The sequence below is a fragment of the Littorina saxatilis genome, linkage group LG3, assembly GCF_037325665.1.
Source record: "Littorina saxatilis isolate snail1 linkage group LG3, US_GU_Lsax_2.0, whole genome shotgun sequence".
NCBI lineage: Eukaryota > Metazoa > Mollusca > Gastropoda > Littorinimorpha > Littorinidae > Littorina > Littorina saxatilis.
In genome coordinates, this window is record NC_090247.1 from 71044381 (window position 1) to 71072354 (window position 27974).

Here is a 27974-nt window from a genome sequence, read left to right on the forward strand (position 1 = left end):
GTGCGTGCGTGACTTATGGTTCACACTTCGCAACAAAGAAATACACACTCGGGGACAAACAATTTCTTTGCGAAGCTTGTACTTTATTTTTCATAATCTGCGAAATATCGACGGAATACTTTTGTGACTTGGTGTGTAACCTATACGTTACGCTCAAGGCGGTAATAGTTATTCACACACTGATACACTCGTCCTGGTCTTTTCGTTGTTATTGACACAGAGATCTTGCATTGCTTGGCGTTCTGAGTGTATTTCTCGTACTCAGTTAATTTTAGAGCGACCACTCAACTGATTAGATCAGAAGCTTCATATTGTCCCATGTGTTTGAAGTGTTCCATTATTTCAGTCAGAGACTGTACAGCACACAGTCACAGTCTCTGTTTCAGTTCTCGCACAGTGAACAGGTTGTCATGGTGACGGCGTTCTGGGCGTGGCGAACATCTTCATTCCTGTCTCTGTGCGCATGACAGTCGCCATCTTTTTCTCCACTTTGTGAGAAGGGTCAAGGCTGAAAGTGAATCTGCAACGAACCAATCCAATACTTCTTCACACAAAATGTCATGGATACGTGTGTATTTAAGGAGTGAGCGCTAATGTTGAATTATTCGTTATAAATAAAACACAGAAGAGATTTAAATTCGAATATAAAGGTCACGGGTAGAGCGACCGATTACTTTGTACCGAACCGAGATATAAAAAATAAAATACAAATACAAAAAGGCTCAAAACGCCGGTGGAACATACATGCTTATTTCAAGAACAGTCCACCGGTCGGGCGGAGGGGGGGGGGGGGGGGGGGGGGGGGTGAGGGTAGGGGGTGGAGTGCGGGGGGCACCTGGTGTCACAAAAAAGGATGTTAAAACGGCAGTCTAAGAAGAACAAATGACGTTCGGTACTGTGCATGCAATCGATTTCCCCGAAAGCTATAATTATACTGTCGAGATTTTAATGAACGCCGTAGTCAGATGAACCCATGAACTCGCGGACATGGGATAATAATTATTGTCTGATTGTCTAAACAAACACATTTCAGTGCGGTAACAGCTTTATACATTCTATTTGCCAATGGACTTCTAGAACGTGGCGTGCACTTACTAACTGAAGACATAGATACAAGCTTTAACATAAAATCACGAAGCTCGGTAAGAGTACCGGTGTCAAAGTCATAAGCGAAGAATGCTAAAAGTGAGAAAAAAAGATTATTGTAAGCAGATCAACATGTGGAATTTGTCACCTTCTGAGGAGACGGCCAATCATGATTTTCTGTTCGTTCATAGCAAAGTGCTGACCGATACAGTTCCTGCACACACACAAACCAATTCGTTATGATCACAGGAACACTTATAAATGGAACATACCCAGAAAAGATCACAGCGATGTACAACAAATGGGGTGTGCACATATTTACAAACAGTGACAATTAGAGAGAGAAAAATGTATTGTAACATGCAACTTGAATATGACTCGCGTATTTCAGAGACAACTGAAATGTTCAAACTCAGTAACTTCAAACGCGCGCAACCATAAACACATACAATGACTAAATAACATAAACAAAAATACTTTACCAGACAATGTATATCATGTTTCAGCTCATAGTTGTGAAAGGCTAAGTACTTACACACACACACACACACACACACACACACACACACACACACACACACACACACACACACACACACATACCAACCTACCCATCCCCACATACACACACAGGGACACACACACACACACACACCACAAACACATACATACCCCCCCCACCACCCACACACACAAACGATCCAACACCCCCCACACACACACCACCACCACCACCACAACCAAGTCACCTCCCACCCACCCACCCCTCCACCCCCTCCCACACACACACCTGGGACCAGCAGAGAACGGGATAAAGGCGTAAGCATCTCTCTCCTTCACATTATCCGGCAGGAACCGCCCTGGCAGGAAGGCGTGGGGATCATCCCACACCGTAGGGTTGTGGTGCACGTTGTAGATGTTGATGGTGCACATGGTGCCCGGGGGGAGGGTGGTGCCCGCTATGGTCAGTGGCTCGGTCAGACTGCGCGACACGACGGGCACCGGGCAGTGGAGACGCATGGCTTCCTTGATGACCATGGTCAGGTAGTCCAGCTTGGGGAGGTCATCCCTGTGGAAGGTCCATGCAGTCAAGCGTTATACAATTAAGGCCAAACAAAAATATATGTGGTTTATTTTCATTTCTTAGTCTTAGTCTCAGTATGGTTCGCAAAATGTGCCAGAGTTTGTTTTGGGGGGGATTTGTTTTTAGAAATTACAAACAAGTTTTAGGGTCGGTGGGAAAAACAGAAACGATCGATCGGCTCACCCTAAACCAACATATATTTTTGTTTGGCCTGGAGAATTGGATGATACGGTCCTTCTTGTGCGAGCGATCTGACGTGCAGTGGCATCGCACTTTTAAGACACCCCCCAATGTAGGACCTACTCCCTTTTGATAACTTGTTTCCCCCTCAGATTGTCCTGTCATAACCTCTTTAAAGTTAAAACTCCCTTTTGATAACTTGTTTCCCCCTCAGATTGTCCTATCGTAACCTCTTTAAAGTTAAAACTCTCTTTTGATAACTTGTTTCCCCCTCAGATTGTCCTATCATAACCTCTTTAAAGTTAAAACTCCCTTTTGATAACTTGTTTCCCCCTCAGATTGTCCTGTCATAACCTCTTTAAAGTTAAAACTCTCTTTTGATAACTTGTTTCCCCCTCAGATTGTCCAATCATAACCTCTTTAAAGTTAAAACTCTCTTTTGATAACTTGTTTCCCCCTCAGATTGTCCTATCATAACCTCTTTAAAGTTAAAACTCCCTTTTGATAACTTGTTTCCCCCTCAGATTGTCCTATCATAACCTCTTTAAAGTTAAAACTCCCTTTTGATAACTTGTTTCCCCCTCAGATTGTCCTATCATAACCTCTTCAAAGTTAAAACTCCCTTTTGATAACTTGTTTCCCCCTCAGATTGTCCTATCATAACCTCTTTAAAGTTAAAACTCCCTTTTGATAACTTGTTTCCCCCTCAGATTGTCCTATCATAACCTCTTTAAAGTTAAAACTCCCTTTTGATAACTTGTTTCCCCCTCAGATTGTCCTATCATAACCTCTTTAAAGTTAAAACTCCCTTTTGATAACTTGTTTCCCCCTCAGATTGTCCTGTCATAACCTCTTTAAAGTTAAAACTCCCTTTTGATAACTTGTTTCCCCCTCGGATTGTCCTGTCATAACCTCTTTAAAGTTAAAACTCCCTTTTGATAACTTGTTTCCCCCTCAGATTGTCCTGTCATAACCTCTTTAAAGTTAAAACTCCCTTTTGATAACTTGTTTCCCCCTCAGATTGTCCTATCATAACCTCTTTAAAGTTAAAACTCTCTCTTTTTAAGACCCAGATTTCTCAGATTTGTTGACTTCTAAATAGGGTTTCATGGTTTCACCACAGATCTTTTCAGGCGTTTACCCGGGATATCACGCTTAACTTAAACAGACGCGTTATAAATTAACAGTCTCGCTGCTTCCCGAGTGGCTTCAAAGAGGGATTTTTTATGAATTAATTTCGTCATACTAACGTTGTTTTAGTATGTATTCTACATAGTGAAAGACTGATTTTCTAGCATAAAAAAAACAACCTGGAAATATATTTTGTGATCGCTAACACAGATCACTCTCTTTCTCCAAATGACAAAAAATGTGCTCTTCGTCGATCTAAGAAGTTGGCTTTGACACTTATATTAAACAAGTTTCCAATTCGTTGTTACTCACCATTCCTCACTATTACTCACCACAGAATATCGTCCGACTCACGGCCTTGCAGCACAGTGTCAATCTCTCGCTGTACGTTAACCTGGACGTCAGGGTGAAAGTAACTCACCAGCACTCACTGTTAGTCTCCAGCACTCACTGTTACTCACCGGCACTCAGCGTTACTCACAACAGAACATAGTTTCAATCTCCCGCTGTAATGTTTACACTGGATGTCAGCGTGAATGTCACTCACCAGCACTCACTATTACTCACCATCCCTCTTTGTTACTCACCACAGAATATCGTCCGACTGACGGCCCTGCAGCACAGTGTCAATATCTCGCTATATTTTACACTGGACGTCAGGGTGAAAGTAACTCACCAGCACTCACTGTCACTCGCCAGTATTCACTGTTAACTGCCAGTACTCACTGTCACTCGCCAGCACTCACTATTACTCACCACAGAATATCGTCCGACTCACGGCCTTGCAGCACAGTGTCAATCTCTCGCTGTACTTTACACTGGACGTCAGGGTGTTGACACAGAGAGTACATCGTCCACGATACACCGCTCGCCGTCGTGTCATGACCTGTAGTCAACATTCAAAGCTCTCTTGAATGACAGACACAAGTGTTCTGGTCGACTGGGCTTTCATTCGTTTTGGTCGGGATTCAGTTTCCGGTTGTCAATTGGAAATTTCAAAAGGAAGCATACAACGCACAACAGACATCGACGATGTGCGAAAATTAAGGTTAAAAAAAGAAAGTGTGTGTGTGTGTGTGTGTGTGTGTGTGTGTGTGTGTGTGTGTGTGTGTGTGTGTGTGTGTGTGTGTGTGTGTGTGTGTGTGTGTGTGTGTGTGTGTGTTTGACCGATAAGGGACATTACCTGACAGGTTTAGAAGTTTTCTGTCCTCGTGGAGTAGTGCTCTTTTTCCGTTTTATTAACTATGTGTCCCTTGACTTCCGGAACTATTTGAGGATATTGGTAAAAAAAAGAGTGTTTTGATTTGAGAGTGCATAAAAACTGTTAGGATAACAGTAGGGGAAAGAAACATAAATGTATGTGTCACTGTTGTGATGATCAGCGAGAGGAAAATTGTATTAAGTGTTTGAAACATTTAATTATTATAATATTTTTCTCTTTATATTTTATTGATAGAATTGACGCTGGAATTTATGCAATGGCATGGATAGGAATCCATAACTCAGGTTATAACTTGCCATTGTGGCGTTTGATGTTGTGATGATGTTTAGGGTTTTCATGCTGATCTACGGTTTCCCCTCTGCCCGCATGGCACTCGGGAAATCGTAGGGTCGGAAAGTCTTGACACACTTTTCCGATATAGGTAATGGTCGCACCAGTATCACGCTACTACTACTGCTGCTACTACTGCCATGGGGTCCATCACAAGAGGACAACTGTTGATCCCGACCCGTGGACATCTTAGGAGGAGTTACAGGCCGATGGATCCGGGTTTCTCCTGCTTTCGCCTTCTATAACTTTCCGCAGGATCGTCAGGCGGAGACCTCCACGCTGGACGTCAGTGAGCAACGTCTGTGGGGGCTGTTCTTCGTCAGCGAGGCGCTGCGTAACGTTCTTAGGAGGAGTTACAGGCCGACGGATCCGGGTTTCTTCTGCCTTCGCCTTCTACAACTTTCCGCAGGATCGTCAGGCGGAGACCTCCACGCTGGACGTCAGTGAGCAACGTCTGTGGGGGCTGTTCTTCGTCAGCGAGGCGCTGCGTAACGTTCTTAGGAGGAGTTACAGGCCGACGGATCCGGGTTTCTCCTGCCTTCGCCTTCTACAACTTTCCGCAGGATCGTCAGGCGGAGACCTCCACACTGGACGTCAGTGAGCAACGTCTGTGGGGGCTGTTCTTCGTCAGCGAGGCGCTGCGTAACGTCGTCTGCTTCCATTCGTCGCAGACAATAACGGGACTTTTCTCCGTCACACAGGCTAAGTTATTACTTATATATCTTGGGTGTTGTGTGGAAGGGGGGTCGCCGTTCGGCAGTGTAATGACACACTGAAACAGTTCTATTGATATGCGCGATTTGTTTTTTTTCCTTTATATATTAACCGGTATTTCATGTGGCCAACGTACTGTATGTTCATCGAACAATTCTACATACTAAGTTTGTGTGGCTCTTCGTTCTTCAGAAACCACCAGGCCACTGGAGTGTGATTTGATTGATTGTTTTGTAAACTGTTTGTGGGTTACATGTTGAATTTAATCTTATAAATAGATGAACTGGTTTTTTGCTTCATTCTTTTATTTTCTCTCCCTTTTGCTCTCCTGTCTATCTGAACCCTAAAGCGTTTACGTTTGGAGATTTTATTACAATTTATGAGTGAGGTGCGAATCATGTGAGAGTGTGTGGGTACTTGTGTGTGAAGCGCTGTGCGAGTGAATTGTTTTATTTTCTCTAAGCCCGCGGTTTGCGCCGCGACATAATTGGAGATTCCAACAATACCACAAATTACTCAAAAGGGGCAGACAATGTTTTACGCAAGGGGCGGATAATCCAATTTATTCAGTTTATTAGTGAAAATATAGACAAAATGCTATTTTATGCTTGTAAATATTAAAAATATCCAGTCAAAACTAATGTAGACATTTTTATTGGCCTTTTGTCAGCATAGTTGAATGATTTTAGTTTTGAGATATGCCTTATTCGTTGTATTTTTTTTTTGCAACAGGTTAGCCATAATATGAGATTTTTGACGATATTTCTAAAAATAGGGTGTGTTGAATTGAGATTGCATAAAAACTGTTAGGACAACAGTAGAGGAAAGAAACATATATGTATATAGGATACTCACGTGAAATATCCTGATCAAATGTTGGATCTTCCTGACGAGAATTATCAACTGTGTCGGTTCTTTTCCTACCTATCCCATCCCTCCCACCCCTGCCTTGTCCCCTTCTGCCACGCCCCCTTCCACGCGACGTGGATAGTTGTACAAAATCATCATTATCACTCTCATTTTCGTCACTTTCAATTTCACTTTCATTTTGAACAATGTCTCCCTCGCTTCCCACCACGTTTTCATCTTCACTTTCATCTCCATTGTCGGGAATATCCATCAAAATACGAACAGCTTCCTCAACAGTATAGCGCCGATTCGCCATGTTAGAGAATCGAACCAAAGATGTCCAGAAAAACGCAACAAAATCCGTCAAAATCAATCGAATTCACTCAAAACTACACCCACATGGAGGCAGACATCTTGGCTATCGAAAACGAGGCAATTGCGGACTCTCGCGGTTGTTTCCCCTGAGTAACAGAGCGTCGACTGCTGTGAGGGTCCGACCGCGCTTAAGAAAAAGTATTCAGCACGGTGTCAATACCCATACACTGTCATCATAAAGAACTATACGCGCGATCCAGAACAACTCAAAATATCGAATCCTCCCAACTGAAACACTATCGATCCCAACCAACAAAGTATGGAACAGTTCGAAATCATCTTCAAGAATGGCAAATTTGTACAATACAGACGTACCCTCGAACATGAAGGTGTCCACCTCACTGCGGATGTCCTGTGGTGACAGCCCTTGACCAGTGTCGTCCCTAGCGGTCAGCAGCACGTCCAGAAAGTCCAGGTAGCGTTTCTTCGGCGGTCCTTCCTGCTCCTGCAAAGGTAAGAGATACAACAATTGTCAGTTTTAGTCTTCACAAGAATGGGCTCTGGACAGTGTCTTGAAGAATAAAAAAAAACAAGAAAGGTTAAGTAATAAGACGTTTAATTTCGGACTTAAAGAAGCATTCACAAGAACTTCGACAAACAGACGGACATGGACGCACGCACGCACGCACGCACGCACGCACGCAAGCACACACGCAAAACCACACACACACACGCACACACACACACGCACACACACACACACACACGCACACACACACACGCACACACACACACGCACACACACACGCGCGCGCGTGCGCGCACGGTCGACGTAGTCGCAATTTCTTGACTTTCGTCTGCCGTATGCTGTCAACGAGAGAGTCGGACAGACGCATTGACAGACACAAAGATTGAAAAACAGATAAAACAGATAAAAAGACAGATGCAGAGAGATCAACACGAGACAGATACAGATCGAGTGAGACAGAGACCAAAAAAAACAGAGAGAGTGAGACACACAAGGAAAGATACAGAGAGTAACACAGAGAGAGAGAGAGAGAGAGAGAGAGAGAGAGAGAGAGAGAGAGAGAGAGAGAGAGAGAGAGAGAGAGAGAGAGAGAGAGAGAGAGAGATCCAGACAGGGGGAACTGACCAGGTCCTTCTGTCTTGCAGAGATGACCTCTTCGGACACACGGTGTACATAGTTGCACAATTCTGCGTTCTTTTTTCCGTTGGCCGTCAACGCCCACGCCCAGTCCCAGTGCACCAGTGGATTACTGTCAGTAAAACATCAATGATTAGAGAAGAAAAAGAAAACGAAACACAGAAAAAAGTCTGTGCAAGTAATATTAAAATATCTATTAAAAAAATACAGAAAGGTAAGTTAATGAAACGTGTAATTACAGGCAAAACAATGCAATGCATATACAACGTCAACGCAGAAACAAGACAAGCAATGCAGACACCACACAAACAACACAAGCAATGCAGAAACAACAAAAGCAATGCAGATACTACGTCAAAGCAGAAATAAGACAAGCAATGCAGACATCACACAAACAACACAAGCAATACACAGAAACACAACCAATGCAAAAAACAAAAGAATCAACGCAGAAACAAGAGCACCAACGTAGAAGCAACACAAGCAATGCAGAAACAATACAATCAAGGCAGAAACAACACAAACGCCGCAGAAACAACACAAGCAAAGCCGAAACGACACAAGCAACGCAGAAAAATAACAAGTAACGCAGAAACAAGAAGAAAAAACATTAAAAAAACAAGCAATGCAGAAACAAGACAAGCAATACGTCACCCAGACAACCAATACAGAAAGAAAGACAAGCAATACGTCAACGAGACAAGCAATACGTCAACAAGACAAGCAATGCAGAAACAAGGCAAGCGATACGTCAACAAGACAAGCAATACGTCAACAAGACAAGCAATACGTCAACAAGCCAAGCAATACGTCAACAAGACAACCAATACAGAAACAAGACAAGCAATACGTCAACAAGACAACCAATACAGAAACAAGACAAGCAATACGTCAACAAGACAAGCAATACGTCAACAAGACAAGCAATGCAGAAACAAGGCAAGCGATACGTCAACAAGACAAGCAATGCAGAAACATGACAAGCAATACGTCAACAAGACAAGCAATGCAGAAACAAGACAAGCAATACGTCAACAAGACAAGCAATACGTCAACAAGACAAGCAATACGTCAACAAGACAAGCAATGCAGAAACAAGACAAGCAATACGTCAACGAGACAAGCAATGCAGAAACAAGACAAGCAATACGTTAACCAGACAAGCAATGCAGAAACAAGACAAGCAATACGTCAACGAGACAAGCAATGCAGAAACAAGACAAGCAATACGTTAACCAGACAAGCAATGCAGAAACAAGACAAGCAATACGTTAACCAGACAAGCAATGCAGAAACAAGACAAGCAATACGTCAACGAGACAAGCAATGCAGAAACAAGACAAGCAATACGTCAACAAGACAAGCAATGCAGAAACAAGACAAGCAATACGTCAACCAGACAAGCAATGCAGAAACAAGACAAGCAATACGTCAACCAGACAACCAATGCAGAAACAAGACAAGCAATACGTCAACAAGACAAGCAATGCAGAAACAAGACAAGCAATACGTCAACAAGACAAGCAATACAGAAACAAGACAAGCAATACGTCAACAAGACAAGCACTACAGAAACAAGACAAGCAATACGTCAACCAGACAAGCAATGCAGAAACAAGACAAGCAATACGTCAACAAGACAACCAATGCGGAAACAAGACAAGCAATACGTCAACAAGACAAGCAATGCAGAAACAAGACAAGCAATACGTCAACAAGACAACCAATGCAGAAACAAGACAAGCAATACGTCAACAAGACAACCAATGCAGAAACAAGACAAGCAATACGTCAACAAGACGAGCAATGCAGAAACAAGACAAGCAATACGTCAGCAAGACAAGCAATGCGTCAACAAGACAAGCAATGCAGAAACAAGACAAGCAATACGTCAACCAGACAAGCAATGCAGAAACAAGACAAGCAATACGTCAACAAGACAAGCAATGCAGAAACAAGACAAGCAATACGTTAACCAGACAAGCAATGCAGAAACAAGACAAGCAATACGTTAACCAGACAAGCAATGCAGAAACAAGACAAGCAATACGTCAACGAGACAAGCAATGCAGAAACAAGACAAGCAATACGTCAACAAGACAAGCAATGCAGAAACAAGACAAGCAATACGTCAACCAGACAAGCAATGCAGAAACACGACTCGACAAGCAATACGTCAACCAGACAAGCAATGCAGAAACAAGACAAGCAATACGTCAACAAGACAAGCAATGCAGAAACAAGACAAGCAATACGTCAACAAGACAACCAATGCAGAAACAAGACAAGCAATACGTCAACAAGACAACCAATGCAGAAACAAGACAAGCAATACGTCAACAAGACAAGCAATGCAGAAACAAGACAAGCAATACGTCAACAAGACAAGCAATACAGAAACAAGACAAGCAATACGTCAACAAGACAAGCACTACAGAAACAAGACAAGCAATAAAGCAATACGTCAACAAGACAAGCAATACAGAAACAAGACAAGCAATACGTCAACAAGACAAGCAGTACAGAAACAAGACAAGCAATACGTCAACAAGACAAGCACTACAGAAACAAGACAAGCAATACGTCAACCAGACAAGCAATGCAGAAACAAGACAAGCAATACGTCAACAAGACAACCAATGCAGAAACAAGACAAACAATACGTCAACAAGACAAGCAATGCAGAAACAAGACAAGCAATACGTCAACAAGACAAGCAATGCAGAAACAAGACAAGTAATACGTCAACAAGACAAGCAATGCAGAAACAAGACAAGTAATACGTCAACAAGACAACCAATGCAGAAACAAGACAAGCAATACGTCAACCAGACAACCAATGCAGAAACAAGACAAGCAATACGTCAACAAGACAAGCAATGCAGAAACAAGACAAGCAATACGTCAACAAGACAAGCAATGCAGAAACAAGACAAGCAATACGTCAACAAGACAAGCAATACGTCAACAAGACAAGCAATGCAGAAACAAGACAAGTAATACGTCAACAAGACAAGCAATGCAGAAACAAGACAAGTAATACGTCAACAAGACAACCAATGCAGAAACAAGACAAGCAATACGTCAACCAGACAACCAATGCAGAAACAAGACAAACAATACGTCAACAAGACAAGCAATACGTCAACCAGACAACCAATGCAGAAACAAGACAAACAATACGTCAACAAGACAACCAATGCAGAAACAAGACAAGCAATACGTCAACAAGACAAGCAATGCAGAAACAAGACAAGCAATACGTCAACAAGACAACCAATGCAGAAACAAGACAAGCAATACGTCAACAAGACAACCAATGCAGAAACAAGACAAGCAATACGTCAACACTCAAGACAAGCAATGCAGAAACAAGACAAGCAATACGTTAACCAGACAAGCAATGCAGAAACAAGACAAGCAATACGTCAACAAGACAAGCAATGCAGAAACAAGACAAACAATACTTCAACCAGACAAGCAATGCAGAAACAAGACAAGCAATACGTCAACAAGACAAGCAATGCAGAAACAAGACAAGCAATACGTCAACAAGACAAGCAATACGTTAACCAGACAAGCAATGCAGAAACAAGACAAGCAATACGTTAACCAGACAACCAATGCAGAAACAAGACAAGCAATACGTCAACCAGACAAGCAATGCAGAAACAAGACAAGCAATACGTCAACAAGACAAGCAATGCAGAAACAAGACAGGCAATACGTCAACAAGACAAGCAATACGTCAACAAGACAAGCAATGCAGAAACAAGACAAACAATACTTCAACCAGACAACCAATGCAGAAACAAGACAAGCAATACGTCAACAAGACAAGCAATGCAGAAACAAGGCAAGCAATGCAGAAACAAAGAACAAACAGTGCACACACCTGATTCTCTCTTTGAGTAGGGAGGTTAGAGTTGCAGTGGCCTGAACATAGGGATGTGATTCGCTGTGGAACAAAATAAAATAACGATTTCATGGTAAAGTTTAAATTAGAAAGAGTCAGCAGAAAATAACCGACTCCACCAACACACCAACCTCCCTCGCACGGCATGACTCTCTCCCCGACCCATATCTGCCCACCCCCCTGGCAAAGCTCAGAGAGGATTCCGAAGGTGCTCAGCCGGCCAAGGAGAACCAGGGGCATGCCCACCTAGCCCCACCACCCCTCCAATGACATTTTGAAAAAATGCGAAAAGAATCGGTGCACTCTCGTGAATGGCTGAGCCAGTTACCTAAACGGGACAGTGAAGCCAAATCTACTGGGACATAGTTAGGCCAATATGCGTTTGGGATCATACGCTCACACGCACGCACGCACGCACGCACGCACGCACGCACGCACACACTTACCCCTTTGTCTGAACGTCGTCCGTATAGCTCATGGCACACTGCAGGATGACGTCCAGAGTACACACACTGATGCTACTGAACATCTCCAGACTCTTCTTCTCTGCTGCACACTTCGCTATGTTGGCCTGAAATAGACAATGTTCGGAAATAACTCTTTCAAGTTGGCATGGGTTGTGGACGAGTTGCTTTCCCTTGTTTTAAAGGTACTGAACTTGTCAAATCCAGGTGCACGGAGCCCCTGGGGCTTTTAGTCATACCTCAGGCAGCTATCCGTTAGAAGAACTACCAAGTTTCATTGACTTGCACCCAAAGAGTCAAGAACTGCGATTTTTTTACGAATTAATTTCGTACTCGGACCCGGCTGGTCTTGGCCTATTTTTGGATCTAAATTTAGATCAGGTAGATCACCACATCATGCACAAAAAGACACGTCACTAGCAAACTATGTCAGACGTCATCATGAGTTTGTGTAAAACAAAATGGAGGCCGGAATCACTCAGTTGAATCGAACTCCGACCAAACACCACGTAATAACTAGGTTAATTTATGCACTCGCGTGAACAAGAAACTGTCGAGCTTCACAGATGTCGTCGTTGGGTAGTTTTGGGTTTGTTTTACTACCATAGGAGGATTTTTGAACTGTAAATGCACTCAGCTGCAACAAAGACGCAAAACGAAGGCTGTGAGCTGCACTGTGCCTTTAACATAAACAATGAGGTAAGCCTACGATGTCGCGTGTTGCTTGGCTCAGTGTTTTTATGGAAAAGCAACTCTTCCACACCCAACACAGTTATATCCGGAATTCGTCTTTTTAGATCAGATTTAATACGAATTGCGGGGATGGCGTTTACCGGATACTTGTGTCATTGTACGGGTTAATGTATTTATGAAAGTACCAGAAACGAAATCTGGCCACACCTACTCGTTTACATCTTGTTTGACGGGGTGTTTAAATACGATATTATCGTTTCTCTGTTCGACTTGGTTTGTGACCAGCTTTTTTGGACTTGTGAACAAATAGCGGTTCATACCACACACAAAAATGTTGGCACGATTACTGGTATTCCCTGTAAACAAACATCTTTCGCCCCTCCTCCCATCCCGCGACTCAACACACGTTCAAAGATTCGAATTACTTTCAACTTTTCATTATTACAGGCGCTTAGAACTATTTTAGGATTTGCGCCATATAAATTTAATACCCTTATTTAAGTTATTATTATTATTTTGGATTCGAATGGCACCGATCATTTTGCTAATTACTTACCTGAATCTAGAACAACAAAGGTCAAGATGACCAAAAGTTGCACAAATTGAGAGGCATCAATCGCATCAAAATTACTTCCCTGACTTTACAATACTAAATTTAAAAAGTACTACAAGTTACACAAATTGAGAAGCACCAACATTTATTCCCTGAATTTAGCACTATTATATAAAGTTCAATATTCACAACACTGAAGTTCAAGATTACGACATGTTGCACAAACTGAGATGCATCAAAATGACGTCAGATGGAGAACTTGACACAGTGAAATCAGCGGGGCTTACCAGCATGACGTCACACGCTCTGTTGCCGATGGCTTCATACGGTTTCAGGATGTCGAAATGGAATGCTGGCGTCAGCAGACGACGGGAGCGCCGCCATCTTGAGCCGCCAGACACCAGCAAGCCCTCACCCAGCCATGGCTTGGCAAAGTCATATGTCCACCCCTTCGGTTCTGCGTGACAAAGAGCTTACATTCCGGCAAACCGCTACAGCGTTTAAGAAATCAACCCCCGTTCATTCCTGACCACCGCCTAAACGGGGGAGTAAAGAAAGCTACCTTCATTCCTGTCCACCGCTACAGTGGTTATAGCGGTATCTCTGTCACTTGGGCCTTGCTTCGCTGACCTAACTAAAGGGGGGGAGTTTACGTCCTCACAGAAACTATTTCTATTTGGGACAAGAGTTGGTGATACGCTAAAATTCGCTGACCTGCCCACCGCTACAGTGGTTATAACGGTATCTCTGTCACTTGGGCCTTGCTTCGCTGACCTGCCCACCGCTACAGTGGTTATAGCGGTATCTCTGTCACTTGGGCCTTGCTTCGCTGACCTGCCCCACTGCTAACGGTACTTGGAATATTTGGATTAGCATCTCCGGGTTTGAGACTGGCTGTGGGAAAGTGTCTGGCACCTAATTAGTCAACACTTCTTCTCGTGTGAATGATAATGGCAACCATCACATATCTGCTCAGACCTTCAGCCTTCTTCTCGTGTGAATGATCAGGGGTCGACACTAACTTATTTGGCCTGGGGCCACACTGGCCCCAGAGATGGAAATTGCTGGGGCGGAAAAAAAAAATCTGGGGCCCACTCTCAGTATTCACGTGCGGCAATGCATTGTCTGTTTTTCTTCATCGTACTGAAGCCAGGGAAATTCTTTCAACCATTTGACATTGAAATTACGACAGCGCTTCGCGCTTTTGGCTGCATCGGTCTCCTTTTTATATTTAGTCAAGTTTTGACTAAATATTTTAACGTAGAGGGGGGAATCGAGACGAGGGTCGTGGTGTATGTGTGTGTGTGTGTGTGTCTGTCTGTCTGTCTGTGTGTGTGTGTAGAGCGATTCAGACCAAACTACTGGACCGATCTTTATGAAATTTGACATGAGAGTTCCTGAGATTGATATCCCCATACGTTTTTTTCATTTTTTTGATAAATGTCTTTGATGACGTCATATCCGGCTTTTCGTGAAAGTTGAGGCGGCACTGTCACGCCCTCATTTTTCAACCAAATTGGTTCAAATTTTGGTCAAGTAATCTTCGACAAAGCCCGGACTTCGGTATTGCATTTCAGCTTGGTGGCTTAAAAATTAATTAATGACTTTGGTCATTAAAAATCGAAAAATTGTAAAAAGAAATAAAAATTTATAAAACGATCCAAATTTACGTTCATTTTATTCTCCATCATTTTCTGATTCCAAAAACATATAAATATGTTTTATTTGGATTAAAAACAAGCTCTGAAAATTAAATATATAAAAATTATTATCAAAATTAAATTGTCGAAATCAATTTGAAAACACTTTCATCTTATTCCTTGTCGGTTCCTGATTCCAAAAACATATAGATATGATATGTTTGGATTAAAAACACGCTCAGAAAGTTAAAACAAAGACAGGTACAGAAAAGCGTGCTAGCCTTCTTAGCGCAACTACTACCCCGCTCTTCTTGTCAATTTCACTGCCTTTGCCATGAGCGGTCGACTGACGATGCTACGAGTATACGGTCTTGCTGAAAAATGGCATTGCGTTCAGTTTCATTCTGTGAGTTCGACAGCTATTTTCGCCTTACGCGACTTGTTTTTTTTACACGTGAGATAGCCAGCCAAATTGGAGGAGTGTAATACGTTTTGTAAATGGCAGAGGTTTGTCTATGGACAGAATTAGTTTCAGTTTCGGCTTGTCTATGGTCAGAATCAGTGGTGTGAAAATCTTTAAATAAGACTTTTTTCTGAAAGTTTCTTCCATTAGCGTAGTAAAACCGAGAAGCAACATTCTATACCTACCGCAGGTACAAGATAATTATGTAAGATAATTATGTTGGTTGGTTTGGTTCCAAAAGTCAGTCGTCTCGGGCCTAAATCCGACAATTGCTGCAGAGATATGAAGAAAATGATGACGGTTCTCCCATCAGAGTAGTGAAAAGATGCAGCGTACTAGTCGTGCTATTAACTAGGTTCTTTAAGCTGTGGCAGAAATAAGGTATTTAGGCCGACAACCTGTGATATCATAGGGGAGGAAAAAGGGGTCGAGAGGTAGCCGAAGGGGGTTTTCGTCTCCGTTACCAATAACTCCTTGGGCACCGGACCACCTAACCAGATGTCGGGTTCGTGTCATTATGACAGCTTTTACGCTTCCAATGAAAGCAGGGTTTACTACGTTTTCACACTAAACTCGTGCAAATTTATCAAACTCTTCGACCAGAAAATCCAGGATAAAAGAAAAGTCACAATCGCCAGATACAAAGTAATTTTGTTACGAGTTTTTGGAAACCATAGTTTTACTTCTTTTACGCTTAAATTTAGTTTTTGTGTGTGTGCCGAAAGATATCCTAGCGTTTGAAATGATTAAATCGAATGGGAGCTTATTTATAGATTACCTGCTCACCTATAAATCGAATTTCAGAACCTAGCTGCTTGAAAAGGTTTGTCAAGTTGACTGGGAAGTGCAGTTTGTATGAGTCGAACCGTAAGATTGACCCGTCTTTTCTGACGCGACTTCAGTTCGGGCACAATGCAGCTGTTAGTGTGGAAAGAGTGGTCGAACTTACAGTTAGATCTTTCCACTGACCTTGCTACACTGGTGTGACAAGTCAAAGCACTCAATGTCTTACTAACACTGACGCACGCACCGTGCACGCACACACACACACACACACTGACGCGCCGTGCCGCGCACGCACACTGGCAAACACACACACACACACACACACACACACACACACACACACGTGACACATATATACCACACACACACGCACACACTGACGCGTGCGAACGCACACTAGCAAACACACACACACACCGTCCGCATGCACGCACTCACACACACACACACACACACACTGTTACACACACACACAAAGATACAGATGCACAGACAGACACACTTACAGAAAAGACTAAAGCAACAAAACTGGCCATACGGTACGGCACTGCTCGTCTTTTTTTCTCTTAATTCCTGCATGCGTATATATGCATGTTTCCAATCCCCGAGACTTTCGCTAGGAACTTGGGATCTTTATCGTGCGCATGCATGCACACGGGGGTGTTTGGAAAACAGAAGAGAGTCTGCACAAAGTTGACTCTGGGAAATAAATCCCTGGCCGGACGTGCGGGTCGAACCCACGCCGACAGTGACAACTGGTTTCCAACCAGCGCTTCTACTGACTGAGCTATCACCCCTGAATTGGGACAGTATCTGTGCAGAGCGGCAACTTTACCCTGAATTAATTCTTAAAGGACACCTATGTGTCAATCTACAAAATTAACTCATAAAAAAATGTCCTTGGACTTATACTCTATAGGTTTCTCAGAAATCGCTGCTGTACACTTTCTATTCAGTAGTAATATGTGTTTCATTAAGGATGGTGACCACACAAATATTACCATATAGGGCGAACTAGTGATTTAAAAAGAGGGACCATGATGTCCTAGGACTTATACTCTATAGTATGCACTATCATTTCTGAGACTCTGTTAGCTTTTTTTTTTTTACAGTTTCGTGAATGTGGACGTCAAAGTTTGTTCTTTTCGCTTTCTTAGTCATCTCTGTACACAACTCTGTCAGTCTGTCGGAATTATTCTTCCTGGCTCTGTTTGTAATTATCTAATGTTCCTTACCATCCCAATTTTTTTTTTCTTACACGTGAGATAGCCAGCCAAATTGGAGGAGTGTAATACGTTTTGTAAATGGCAGAGGTTTGTCTATGGACAGAATTAGTTTCAGTTTCGGCTTGTCTATGGTCAGAATCAGTGGTGTGAAAATCCTTAAATAAGACTTTTTTCTGAAAGTTTCTTCCATTAGCGTAGTAAAACCGAGAAGCAACAAGATAATTATGTTGTTTGGTTTGGTTACAAAAGTCAGTGCGTCTCAGGAGGCTAAATCCGACAATTGCTGCAGAGATATGAAGAAAATGGTATTCTCCCATCATGGCGTAGTGAAAAGATGCAGCGTGCTAGTCGCGCGTGCTATTAACTGGGTTCTTCAAGCTGTGGCATATATATAACGTATTTAGGCCGACAACCTGTGATAACATATAGGGGAGGAAAAAGGGGTCGAGAGGTAGCCGAAGGGGGTTTTCGTCTCCGTTACCAATAACTCCTTGGGCACCGGACCACCTAACCGGGTGTCAGGTTCGTGTCCTTATAATGACAGCTTTTACGCTTCCAATGAAAGCAGGGTTTGCTTCGTTTGCACGCAAAACTTGTGCAAATTTCACAAACTCATCGACGAGAAAATTCAGGATAAAACAAAAGTTACAATAGGCAGACACAAAGTAATTTTGTTATGAGTTTTCGGAGACAAATTTCTACTTATTTTACGCTTCAATCTTGTTTTTGTGTGTGTGCCGAAATATTTCCTTGCGTTTGAAATGAATAAACGGTAGCTTATTTATAGAATACCTGTTGATCTATTGATTGAATTTCAGAACATGCTTGAAAACGTGTGTTGACTGGGAAGTGCAGTTTGTATGAATCGAACCGAAAAATAGGCCCGTCTTTTGTGACGCGACTTCAGTTTGGGCACAATGGCCAATGCAGAGCTCCCTCAGGTGAGTGTGGACAGAGTGGTCGAACTTACAGTTAGATCTTTTTACTAACCTTGCTACACTGGCGTGACAAGTGAAAGCACTCAATGTCATGCAGACACGCAAGCACGCACGCAGGTGCACACGCACGCGCGCACACACATACACACACACACACACACGTAACTCAGTCAGCCCCTGGGTACCAGCTTTTTACATTTAGTCAAGTTATGATTAAATGTTTTAACATCGAGGGGGGAATCGAGACGAGGGTCGTGGTGTATGTGTGTGTGTGTATGTGTGTGTGTATGTGTGTGTGTGCCGGTGTGTGTGTGTGCGTGCGTGTAGAGCGATTCAGACCAAACTACTGGACCGATCTTTATGAAATTTGACATGAGAGATCCTGGGATTGATATCCCCATACTTTTTTTTCATTTTTTTGATAAATGTCTTTGATGACGTCATATCCGGCTTTTCGTGAAAGTTGAGCCGGCACTGTCACGCCCTCATTTTTCAACCAAATTGGTTGAAATTTTGGTCAAGTAATGTTCAACGAAGCCCGGACTTCGGTATTGCATTTCAGCGTGGTGGCTTAAAAATTAATTAATGACTTTGGTCATTAAAAATCTAAAAATTGTAAAAAAAATATTTCTTTTATAAAACGATCCAAATTTACGTTCATCTCATTCTCCATCATTTGCTGATTCCAAAAACATATAAATATGTTATATTTGGATTAAAAACAAGCTCTGAAAATTAAATATATAAAAATTATTATCAAACTTAAATTGTCGAAATCAATTTAAAAACACTTTCATCTTATTCCTTGTTGGTTCCTGATTCCAAAAACATATAGATATGATATGTTTGGATTAAAAACACGCTCAGAAAGTTAAAACGAAGAGAGGTACAGAAAAGCGTGCTATCGTTCTCAGCGCAACTACTACCCCGCTCTTCTTGTCAATTTCACTGCCTTTGCCGTGAGCGGTGGACTGACGATGTTACGAGTATACGGTCTTGCTGCGTTGCATTGCGTTTAGTTTCATTCTGTGAGTTCGACAGCTACTTGACTAAATGTTGTATTTTCGCCTTACGCGACTTGTTTCGTTTCTCTCCACCCTGTTCTTCATCTTCATTTCCATGTCTTTTTACACCAGGGATGTGTCGCCACATTTTGCGTTTGGCATTTGAAGGCGATACTTATCTCTCACGCTAAAGAGCGCAATCTGGGAGTTATTTCCCTTACGACATTGTCCTTCGACGATTTGAATGTGTTTTTTTCTTGACTGCGGCATTGATCGTAACGCAAATTTCAGTGACGACTTTGACTGGCGATTTTTAGTGATTGGCTCTGCTGGCATTAGAATTTTCGGTTTGTCATTGTTGGAATTTATCCTGGGGCGGAGTGGGCCCCAAGCTTCAGCAATGTTTGGGGCGGAACACAAAACTCTGGGGCGTTCCGCCCCCCGCCCCCGCTAGTGTCGAACCCTGAATGATAATGGCAACCATCACATATCTGCTCAGACCTTCAGCCTCCTTCTCGTGTGAATGATCATGTCAATAGACGACCTCCGGACATAACTCTGTCGGGTTTGTATGGGTTGTGAAAGAGTGAATACTCTTGCTTTTTCGTGAGGCAAGCTTTCTACACGTGCTCCTTGTCCACGTCTTTCAGACACACCCCTCGCTAGTGACTGGCCTATAATGTCACATGGGAAAGTCTGCCTCAATAAAAGCAAGAGCATTCAGTCTGTCACAATCCACAGTCTGTCACAATCCACAGTCTGTCACAATCCACAGTCTGTCACAATCCACAGTCTGTCACAATCCACAGTCTGTCACAATCCACAGAAACACGACAGAGTTATTTCCCAACATCATCTATTGCCAATGATCTGTTCAGGTTTTTACGTGGAACAAGAGCATCCTTCCACTCGTGCAACACGATAACGTTTGATACAAGCTCCTGTGGCGTGCACATACAATAGCCTTTGATAAAAGCTCCTGTGTCGTGTACCACAATAGCCTTTGATAAAAGCTCCTGTGTCGTTTACCACCATAGCCTTTGATACAAGCTCCTGTGTCGTGTACCACAGCAGCCTTTGATACAAGCTCCTGTGTCGTTTACCACCATAGCCTTTGATACAAGCTCCTGTGTTGTGTACCACAGCAGCCTTTGATACAAGCTCCTGTGTCGTGCGCCAAAGTAGCATTTGATACAAGCTCCTGTGTCGTTTGCCACAATAGCATTTGATACAAGCTCCTGTGTCGTGCACCACAATAGCATTTGATACAAGCTCCTGTGTCGTGCACCACAATAGCATTTGATACATGCGCCTGTCTCAGGCACATAACAACAAGTCGCGTAAGGCGAAAATACAATATTTAGTCAAGTAGCTGCCCTTTTTCAGCAAGACCGTATACTCGTAGCATCGTCAGTCCACCGCTCATGGCAAAGGCAGTGAAATTGACAAGAAGAGCGGGGTAGTAGTTGCGCTAAGAAGGATAGCACGCTTTTCTGTACCTCTCTTTGTTTTAACTTTCTGAGCGTGTTTTTAATCCAAACATATCATATCTATATGTTTTTGGAATCAGGAACCGACAAGGAATAAGATGAAAGTGTTTTTAAATTGATTTCGAAAAAAAAATTTTGATAATAATTTTTATATATTTAATTTTCAGAGCTTGTTTTTAATCCGAATATAACATATTTATATGTTTTTGGAATCAGCAAATGATGGAGAATAAGATAAACGTAAATTTGGATCGTTTTATAAAATTTTTTTTTTTTTTACAATTTTCAGATTTTTAATGACCAAAGTCATAAATTAATTTTTAAGCCACCAAGCTGAAATGCAATACCGAACCCCGGGCTTCGTCGAAGATTACTTGACCAAAATTTCAACCAATTTGGTTGAAAAATGAGGGCGTGACAGTGCCGCCTCAACTTTCACGAAAAGCCGGATATGACGTCATCAAAGACATTTATCAAAAAAATGAAAAAAACGTTCGGGGATTTCATACCCAGGAACTCTCATGTCAAATTTCATAAAGATCGGTCCAGTAGTTTAGTCTGAATCGCTCTACACACACACACAGACACACACACAGACACACGCACATACACCATACCCTCGTTTCGATTCCCCCTCGATGTTAAAATATTTAGTCAAAACTTGACTAAATATAAAAATCATCCCCCTGGATGCTTCCTGTGTGGAACAGGATTTTTAATTAAATTGTTGTTGATTTAAAGGCACAGTACGCCTCCCGTAAACCATCACAGATACTGTCAGGCTTTTACACACAGTACAAACACCCTTCCATTTGAACACTCACCAAACGGGAACATCTTATATGTAATTTTCTAGAAAACTGTAAACACCACTATAAGCATTATGCTTGTTGTTGTTTACTCAATATGCGTTTTTATATTTAGTCAAGTTTTGACTAAATATTTTAACATCGAGGGGGAATCGAAACGAGGGTCGTGGTGTATGTGCGTGTGTGTGTGTGTGTGTGTCTGTGTGTGTGTGTGTGTGTGTGTGTAGAGCGATTCAGACTAAACTACTGGACCGATCTTTATGAAATTTGACATGAGAGTTACTGGGTATGAAATCCCCGAACGTTTTTTTCATTTTTTTGATAAATGTCTTTGATGACGTCATATCCGGCTTTTCGTGAAAGTTGAGGCGGCACTGTCACGCCCTCATTTTTCAACCAAATTGGTTGAAAGTTTGGTCAAGTAATCTTCGACGAAGCCCGGACTTCGGTATTGCATTTCAGCTTGGTGGCTTAAAAATTAATTGATGACTTTGGTCATTAAAAATCTGAAAATTGTAAAAAAAACATAAAAATTTATAAAACGATCCAAATTTACGTTTATCTTATTCTCCATCATTTGCTGATTCCAAAAACATATAAATATGTTATATTCGGATTAAAAACAAGCTCTGAAAATTAAATATATAAAAATTATTATCAAAATTAAATTGTCCAAATCAATTTAAAAACACTTTCATCTTATTCCTTGTCGGTTCCTGATTCCAAAAACATATAGATATGATATGTTTGGATTAAAAACACGCTCAGAAAGTTAAAACAAAGAGAGGTACAGAAAAGCGTGCTATCCTTCTTAGCGCAACTACTACCCCGCTCTTCTTGTCAATTTCACTGCCTTTGCCATGAGCGGTGGACTTCGTTTTAACTTTCTGAGCGTGTTTTTAATCCAAACATATCATATCTATATGTTTTTGGAATCAGGAACCGACAAGGAATAAGATGAAAGTGTTTTTAAATTGAATTCGACAATTTAATTTTTATTTTTTTTTTTTTTTTTTTTTTTTTTTTTTTTTTTGCCAAGCACATCATTGTGGGGCTTTTAATGAATAACATGCATCCGTCCACTCACAATATATTTTCTTTCATCCTTCAACATTTACCACTCAAAAAGTATATAGTATCAAAATTAATGAAAAACTTTTTTCTTACTTGTACCCTTAGACAATTTTCCTTGGTTGCCCCAAGATTGTGTTACTATTTGCTTAGACCATAGCTTTTTTTCTTTTTTTCCGTTGAAATATGTATTTAAAATGCATATCATTATAATTATACACACACAAAAAACACAGTATGACATCCACTATATACATCTTGGTGTAACTTTGGGTCCGTATCTAGAAATGAGAAGAGAAGGAGAATAAAATGAAAGAAATAAGAATAGAAAAATAAAAGAAATAAAAAAGAGGAATAAAAGTCATAATTTTACATTTCTGATCTGCAATTGCTTTTCGAATAAAACAAAGAGAGGAATTGAAGCCTTTGTTTTTTTATAAATACTTATGCACATTTTAGCAACCAAAATTATACGGTTCAATTCTTTCAACAGGGTTGCTTGCATTTTTCGATTTTTAACACCAAACATAATTTCGTGCACTGTTAACTCTATTTGTTTATCCATATGTACCCAAATATAAAATTCTATCTGTTTCCAAAACTCAATCACCACTGGGCAAAAGAGAAAAAAGTGTTCTATATAATCAACGCTATTGCTACAATATGAACAGACATTGTCCTCCACAACTTTCATTTTACATAACATAATGTTTGTGGGATAAATATTGTGAAGTAATTTCCATTGTAATACACGCAACCTTGTTTCTTTAACCGATTCAAAACTAGTCAGCCAATCTTTCTTATCAATTTCATAATTAAATTTCCTCCTCCAAAAGCCAATTGCACAAGGTTCAACAACTTTCATACTTACTAATTCTTTTCTAAACTGTTGTGCGCTATGTACTTTCTTACCACGATATAAGGGGATATCCATCAAATCAATTTCTTTCTTTCCGTGCATCGTCTTGTGCATTACATTCAGAGCAACAGCACGAACCATGTTATATTCCAAAATTCTCCGTGGGGATTTTCCTAAAACATCACAAATGAACTGATAGGAGACAAATTCGTTTCTGTGTAAAACATCATGTACGCTATTAAGACCCTTTCTCGCCCAATCTTCAAAATACAGTACATTTCCGGCATAAGCAAAACATTGGTTATTCCATAAAAGCGGATTAAATAAATTATTATCAATACATAAGCCTACGTTGTTATCAAGCCAGGTTTTCAAAACAATTTTCCAAAATTTGGATTTGACAAGTTCACTCCCCTTTAGTCTCCGAAAATTAACATTTGAATAAAAACATTCACAATTTGAGCCGTACATTGAAAACACTGACTTTGGAACACATTTCCACTTATCCGTGACTTTGCGGGATGTCAGTCTGACAGCCCATTGTAATAAAAATGATGCCTGCATGTGTTTCAAATCAATCATATTTAAACCACCATTTTCGACATCACTACACAATATTATCCTTTTAACCTTTTCAAATGCCTTTTTATTATTTTCTTTCTTTTTCCACAAAAATCTAAACAACAGTCTATTAACTTCTGCTAATACTTTATCAGGGATCACAAATGCCTGCATAAAATAAACAAATTGGGAGATCAAGAACGTTTTTATTACAATAATTTTACCCATGATACTCAAATTTCTTTTCTCCCATGCCGCAATCAAGCGCTTAACAGACGTAATTCGCTCTGTCCAATTTTCCTCAACGTCAGAGGCTGATATGTCATTACAAAAATAAATTCCCAAAATCTTTAACTTTTTCTTCCAATTGAAATCATAAAAGGTGTCTTGACAATGTTTTTGACTTCCTAGCCACATGGCTTCACATTTTGACAGATTCAACTTTAATCCGGAAACGTAGTAAAAAGAATCAAAAATCAATAAGGCATGTTTTAAATCCGTTTCGCTTTTCAAAAATAACGTTACATCGTCAGCATACAAAGCAATTTTTAACATATCATCCCAAAACCTATCATTTAAACAATTCAAATTCGAAATACCGTTAACATTCTTATTCTGCCTAATCTTAATGGCTACTAACTCAATTGCCAAAACAAAGGCTAAAGGCGAGAATGGACATCCCTGACGGATTCCAGACTCCACTGGAAAATACTCAGACAACCAGCCTGCATAATTAACACAACTCTTGGCATCTTTCATCAAAACTTCGACCCAAGTTACAAACTCCGGGCCAAAGCCAAATTTTTTAAAAACATTTATCATAAAGTCTTTTGAAATACAATCAAATGCATGAAACATGTCGATGGTGACCAAAAGACCTGGTTTATCTTGCACATTCATTTGATCTATGACGTCATCAATCAATCTTAACAAAGATGAAACTTGCCTCCCTTTAATATATCCAACCTGATCAGGATTAATCACATTATGTACAATTTAATTTTGATAATAATTTTTATATATTTAATTTTCAGAGCTTGTTTTTAATCCGAATATAACATATTTATATGTTTTTGGAATCAGCAAATGATGGAGAATAAGATTAATACGATATTGTTTCGTTTTCTTTGGAGGAAAATTAATTGTAATAAGAAAGCGTTTGAGAAAGTGAAGAGAAGTGTTATGTGTAGTGGAATAGGAACAGGAGGAATTCAAATGATTGATATGCAAATATTGCAAGAATCTATTCTGTGCGGCTGGCTTGCTCAGCTTTCGAATATGAATAACAATAGTACATGGACGTGGATTCCTAGATTATATTTCCGTAATTTTGGAACAGATTTATCTTGTTTTAATTCAATTATTGGTCCTAAAAAGTTTAAAGGGTTAGATAGTCTTCAGTCCTCCTTCTGGAGCAAAGTACTGCGAGTCTGGTTGGAACATAATACACTGCACTCTCCTTCATCTCTGAAGATGGCATGCATATATGGAATAATGTCGATATAAAATATCAAAATAATGTAATTTATTTTGACAACTGGGCAAAAAAAGGAATAACACATGTCAATGACCTTTTAGAAAACAATTCCATTTTGTCATTTCAAAATGTACAGAACTTAATTGGTACTTCACCAGAACTCTATTTACAGTACATTGTTGTTCACTCGGCGTTATCTCGCTATTTAAAGAACAATACGGATTATGTATATGCTGTTACTGAAGAATTTTCGAAATTGTATTTTAATGATAAAGTTATGTTAAAAGCTAGAGACTTTCGAAATTTTATGACAGATATGAAATATAGTCCACCCTGCTGTGTTCGATTTTGGCTGAACAAACTTGGTATTAATATTGAAGAAAAAGTTTGGCTCAATGCAAAAGAGACAACAACAGAAACCAGACTAAAAGAATTACAGTGGAAGATATTACACAATATATACCCAACCAATATTCTTCTCTTAAAAATGGGACTCACAAATAATGATAAATGTCCATATTGTATTGAACAAGTTGATTATATTGAACATTTCTTTTTCTATTGCAGTAAAATTCACCATTTGTGGAAGCATGTTGAAACATTGTTTTACGATCGATATAACATAGCAATTATTTTACAAGCAACAGATGTGCTGATTTGTGTGCGAGATAAGAATGGTTTGACACTACACACACACACACACACAGACAGAAACACACACACACACGCACATACACCACGACCCTCGTCTCGATTCCCCCCTCTACGTTAAAACATTTAGTCAAAACTTGACTAAATGTAAAAAGCTGACCTACCGGCCCAATTTGTGTAGCCGCCGGCTATTTATTGCCCGGATACTTAGGTTTCGCTCTTGTTTGGGGTCATGCTACCTAAACCAACATATATTTTTGTTTGGCCCAACGAACCAACCTTCCTTGTGTGAATGGTTGTTTGTTTACCTGCGGTTTTGAGCAGAGGTTTGACGGTGTCGGGGTGGTTGAGGCTGATTTGGACCCTCAGTGGTCCGAGCCACACACGGTAGAACTGGGGGAACTGTTCCGTCAACTTGTCGAAGTACTGCAGTCGTTCTACGTCGGAGCCCAGCTGACGAAACTGCACATGGTTTGAATAGATGGTAGACTATGTGAGTTATGCATCAGCGCACACACGCGTGCAAACGCACAAACACTTCCCCTCCCCCCCCCCCTCCCGCCGGCCGCACTGGAGCATGTAGTCGCTTTAAACTCACTGACACCGACACAAACACACACACACACACACAGACACACACACAGACACACACGCGCGCACACACACACACACACACACACAGACATACACACGGCACACACACACAGGCATACACACACACACACGACCACACGCCCGCACATGCGCGCGCGCACACACACACACACGCACACACACACTTGCACACACACACACACACAAACACGCACACACTGAACACACGCACACACACACACGGCACACGCTCGCAGGCACACACTACGCGCACGCACACTGTGACACAAGCACACACACTAGCACACGCACACACACACACCATGGCACACACACACACACACACACACTCTCTCTCTCTCTCTCTCTCTCTCTCTCTCTCTCTCTCTCTCTCTCTCTCTTTCTGTATGACAACAGTACCTTATGCACATTTCCCCAAATCCAGCTAAAGTCGGTGTCTCCGGGCAGACTGTTGAAGAAAAGGAAGTAGGAGCGATACCACAGCAACCACCGTACAACCTTTACCACCACCGTCGTCACCACCACCACCAACGCCGCTGCAGCGACTGTTGACAAGTTATCCGCCATGGCAGTAAATGCTTTCGCGCAGAAAGTCTACACAGAAAGTGACGACTTTCCGAACCCTGCTGTTGGAACGCTACACAGCTCAAAGTGTGTTGTCGGAGTCTACGGTTGAACACGA

At 41.2% G+C, this 27974-nt stretch overlaps 2 protein-coding genes across 2 annotated transcripts in view; both read right to left on the reverse strand.

The window, feature by feature from the left end:
• Positions 1-27974, reverse strand: part of LOC138963168 (tereporin-Ca1-like) — a 114091-nt gene that overhangs the window by 16463 nt on the left and 69654 nt on the right. The gene's annotated exons all lie outside the window — the stretch shown is intronic.
• Positions 63-27974, reverse strand: LOC138963164 (cytochrome P450 4F2-like). The gene is made up of 11 exons (XM_070335199.1): positions 27692-27974; positions 26986-27139; positions 13990-14159; positions 12439-12563; positions 11972-12034; positions 8065-8188; positions 7287-7416; positions 4238-4367; positions 1877-2155; positions 1235-1300; positions 63-520 (listed from the first exon to the last, which is right to left on the reverse strand). The coding sequence occupies exons 1-11, from the start codon at positions 27857-27859 to the stop codon at positions 409-411; spliced, it is 1521 nt and encodes a 506-aa protein (XP_070191300.1). The 5' UTR covers positions 27860-27974; the 3' UTR covers positions 63-408.